This window comes from Priapulus caudatus, unplaced genomic scaffold (assembly GCF_000485595.1).
Source record: "Priapulus caudatus unplaced genomic scaffold, Priapulus_caudatus-5.0.1 Scaffold1127, whole genome shotgun sequence".
In the NCBI taxonomy this organism is placed as follows: Eukaryota; Metazoa; Priapulida; class Priapulimorpha; order Priapulimorphida; family Priapulidae; genus Priapulus; species Priapulus caudatus.
In genome coordinates, this window is record NW_014578188.1 from 92,900 (window position 1) to 96,511 (window position 3,612).

Below are 3,612 nucleotides of genomic sequence, written 5' to 3' on the forward strand. Positions count from 1 at the left end.
TTAGAAATGAATAGATTTATTCACAATAAAGATATAGTTATATATATAGATAGACATAGATATATCGGCATCAAGCACGTTTAACCGAACAGACAGCGGGACTCGCACAAATATTTTAAATACAAATACAGACTAATATTCAGCATTATATGATAAGAAATGCCATTACATACAAATGATTATGACTATGCCTTTACATTATTAGTCAGTATAAATAGCGATAGAAATATAAATAGCTAAAAGTATAAATGGCTGAAAGCGATTCGACTGAGCAAAATTCAGTTCGACTGTAAATTTAGTTATAAAAGAGTGCGCGTAGACGTTTGGTCACTTCTACCGCATTGCTGAACGTGTCGATCTTAAATATATGGTTGGCGTCGTTGGCAATGCATTCCAACTCTTTCTGGGCGCTGCTTGACTGGCTCTTTCCAATCACCCACACGAAGATCTCATAGCCTGGAAACGATAACAGTGTCCTCGTTAATCTCCTGTCTTTATTTCGTAAACATACACATTTCTATTTTAATAAGAAATTATTAATAATAATGATAATAATAATATAATAATTATGATAATAAATATAGTTTAGCACTATATATTTATATAGGTAGCATACAGCGCTTCATTATATAAAGTAAGCGGTATACATTAAGGTTGGTAATAACAATTTTAGTTGCGTGTTTGTTGCCAATTTCGTGTCGTATATTTCAGACCACGATTCGAACAAAGGCTTTTGAGAAATAGGGAAGTTGACCACGATTTCAATATGGCGGCAATCGCTAGCTGATGCCACTTGCGCATGCATGCGTACCAAGATTTCTCATCTCTGCCGCTTTTGAGCACGGATCTCCGCCTTGGTTTGACTGACCGTCGGTTAACACGAAAACGGATTTCTGTGAACCGGTCCGACCGTATGTACTGATCATATCGAGGGATTGCTGGAGACCAACTCTCGTGGCGGTGGCGCCACCATCTAAAAATCGAATAAAAACATTGTAAAGTTCCGAGTGCAGGCAACGTCTAACAGATGCAAGGTCTCGCTCAACGAGCGCTGCAAGGTTATTGGCGAGGTTGGTAAACCCAGATTTAATGCGGAGAAAACACAGAATGGGTGACCTGGGAAGCTGGTGCATGATGCGCGAACGCGCGTGAAATTATTTCAGAATGAATAACGCTAATAAACAAAGAAGAATAGACCGAGTGAAGATCAGGAGCCTGTTGCCAGCAAAAATATTTGTCTTAAAAGTAGACTTAACATTAACATTATTAAAGTGTTATGTTAACATCAACATTAGCATTAACTTTACGATGGTTCTGACAACGGCCCCAGATATGCATCAGGCTCGTTGCAACGAGAGAGTCTTTCTATTGGCTTACTGTCGAATGGTATCGCCAGAATCTGCGCTTGAACATTGGCGAGTGTGTTCTGCCCGTGGTGTTGCAGATAGTTGAATTTTGTCGACGTCTTTCCGGTTTCCGAGAACACGATGCCACCTATGCGAATCCCAGCTGATGATACGCCATTCTCCTCGTCCATAAACTCGACTATGTCCTGTGAGCAAATGGTGCGTTGTTAGAGACACGTTTGCGTTGAGCATCATTTGATATTTCGTTCCCGCCAGCGTCCTAGGGGCGTATCGTAACGAACATAACAAAACCGCCGCAATTGCAGAAACACAGTCGTGAAATCTAACCCCAGACGCATTGAGTGCGTTTTCTTCCTCTTTAGAAACTATTGTAGTCCAGGTTTAGATATCCCGCTTGATGAACTTACTTCTTAGACATATATGATGAAATTAATGTCTATAGGGCTCTCCCTCTCTCCGATTAAATTTCAGAAATTCAAACGTCACTATATATGGATGTCTCTTGACAAGCTATTGCCATACGTGTTTTTTTGCATCGAATGCAGTCCTTACAAGACCGCTTCATTGCTATCAATCGATGCGAGTCAATTGTATTGTGGAGCACAACTCCGTTTCGGCTTCAAGCCTAGTTTATATGGTGATATAGCCTAACTGCTAACCGCGATTATACGTAATAATGTTATTAACATGACAATATAATAATAATAACCGATATAAATGCACGAGGCGCTCTCGCTCGCGATCCTCACGCTCATATTATACATACCTTCAGCACGGTTTTTCCCTGGGCAAAGTGTGTTGAGCCGACGCTGCCACTGCTATCGAGCAGCACCACGATGTCTACTGCCACCTGGTTCGGCCCACCTCTCGTATTTCTCCCGAACGTTGTTCCTCTCGGCACCGGTGCGTTACGGGAGAACGAGCTCAGAAAGTTGTTCTTCAGCGACGTCGCCGTTCTGCCGATCGGGTCGCTCGCCTGACGGATCTGATGCAACCTCCCTGTGAACGATGGATCACGCGTGATGAGCGCGTGAACAATGGATCACGCATGATGAACGCGTGAACGATGGATCACGCATGATGAGCGTGTGAACAACGGATCACGCGTGATAAGCGCATGAACGACGGATCACGCGTGATGAGCGCGTGAACGTTGGATCACGCGTGATGAGCGCGTAAACGATGAATCACGCGTGATGAGCGCGTGAAAGACGGATTACGCGTGATGAGCGCGTCAACGACGGATCACGCGTGATGAGCGCGTCAACGACGAATCACGCGTGATGAGCGCGTGAACGACGGATCACGTGTGATGAGCGCGTGAACGACGGATCACGCGTGATGAGCGCGTGAACGACGGATCACGCGTGATGAGCGCGTGAACGACGGATCACGTGTGATGAGCGCGTCAACGACGAATCACGCGTGATGACGCGTGAAACACGGGCGGTGGTATACTGCGTCTACACCGTATAGTTACCACACCATCGACTTGAAAATGAAAACAGCTGCGTTTCATTTCGTGCTTAGAGTCGAATGTTATAATATCATATCTTATGATGAAGAACATTTCGATTTACTTTACTAGCGCACACAACGTACGCTCTCTCTGCACCGAAATTACTTAACGAAATATGCAAAGAAGATGTCAGAAAATACGAACCTAGTGAACCTCCAATATTAAAACGTCCGAGTGGTATAGCCGGCACCGTGGGTGCGAGGCAAAGGCAAAGCAGCAGAACTGTCGCTTCGTGGATCATGTTGGTCGATGAGAAGAGTGAACCTTATAGGAAGACGAAACGATTCTTTTCAGAAGATATCAACTTATGCGTTGTTGTCGATGCTATTCGATCTTCGTATCTTGACGAGTGTGTACCGATACAGGGGCCGAGAGCGATCTTATATACACACAGATTCGACGCAGTTCGCGATGCGGAACTCCGATCGCAGGAACCACGATTCTAACTAGCCGCCAATTTAATGATTGCAGACGTCACATCGCTCCGGTTCCCTCTGCCCCCCCCCCAACTGTCACGCACGTACGCGCGTAGTGCGCGACTATGGTCGTCCAACGTACTTAGAAATTCGACAGCATTCGTGTGAGCCGGTCGTGGTAAAATACGTAAGAGGGAGCGGAAGAGAAGGCGGACGGGGGTTGGGGGAGGGGGAAGGGAAGGGGGAGACGCTCACTTCGGTCACGAGCGATCGTCCGCACGGACGCGCGGCTGCGTGTATCGAAGTACGC

The 3,612-nt window shown here is 45.5% G+C and overlaps 1 protein-coding gene across 2 annotated transcripts; it reads right to left on the reverse strand.

Annotated features, from left to right (window-relative positions):
* LOC106815490 lies at nt 1-3,372 on the reverse strand. Of its 2 annotated transcripts, none has more exons than XM_014819955.1 (5): nt 3,027-3,372; nt 2,134-2,362; nt 1,378-1,552; nt 812-973; nt 1-456 (listed from the first exon to the last, which is right to left on the reverse strand). In XM_014819955.1, the coding sequence occupies exons 1-5, from the start codon at nt 3,125-3,127 to the stop codon at nt 296-298; spliced, it is 828 nt and encodes a 275-aa protein (XP_014675441.1). In that variant the 5' UTR covers nt 3,128-3,372; the 3' UTR covers nt 1-295. The 2 variants fall into 2 exon arrangements, with proteins under 2 accessions (XP_014675441.1, XP_014675440.1); XM_014819954.1 differs by having other exon boundaries at nt 2,134-2,366; nt 3,031-3,357.
* Between the last annotated feature and the right edge of the window lie 240 nt (nt 3,373-3,612).

Excerpts from the sequence above, each read along its gene's own strand:
- LOC106815490 (XM_014819955.1), bottom strand. The coding sequence starts at position 3,127 with ATGATCCACGAAGCGACAGTTCTGCTGCTTTGCCTTTGCCTCGCACCC. Across the intron at positions 2,363-3,026 it reads ATTGGAGGTTCACTAGGTTC|GTTGCATCAGATCCGTCAGG; the intron begins GTATTTTCTGAC and ends GTTCACAGGGAG. Across the intron at positions 1,553-2,133 it reads AGGGAAAAACCGTGCTGAAG|GACATAGTCGAGTTTATGGA; the intron begins GTATGTATAATA and ends ATTTGCTCACAG.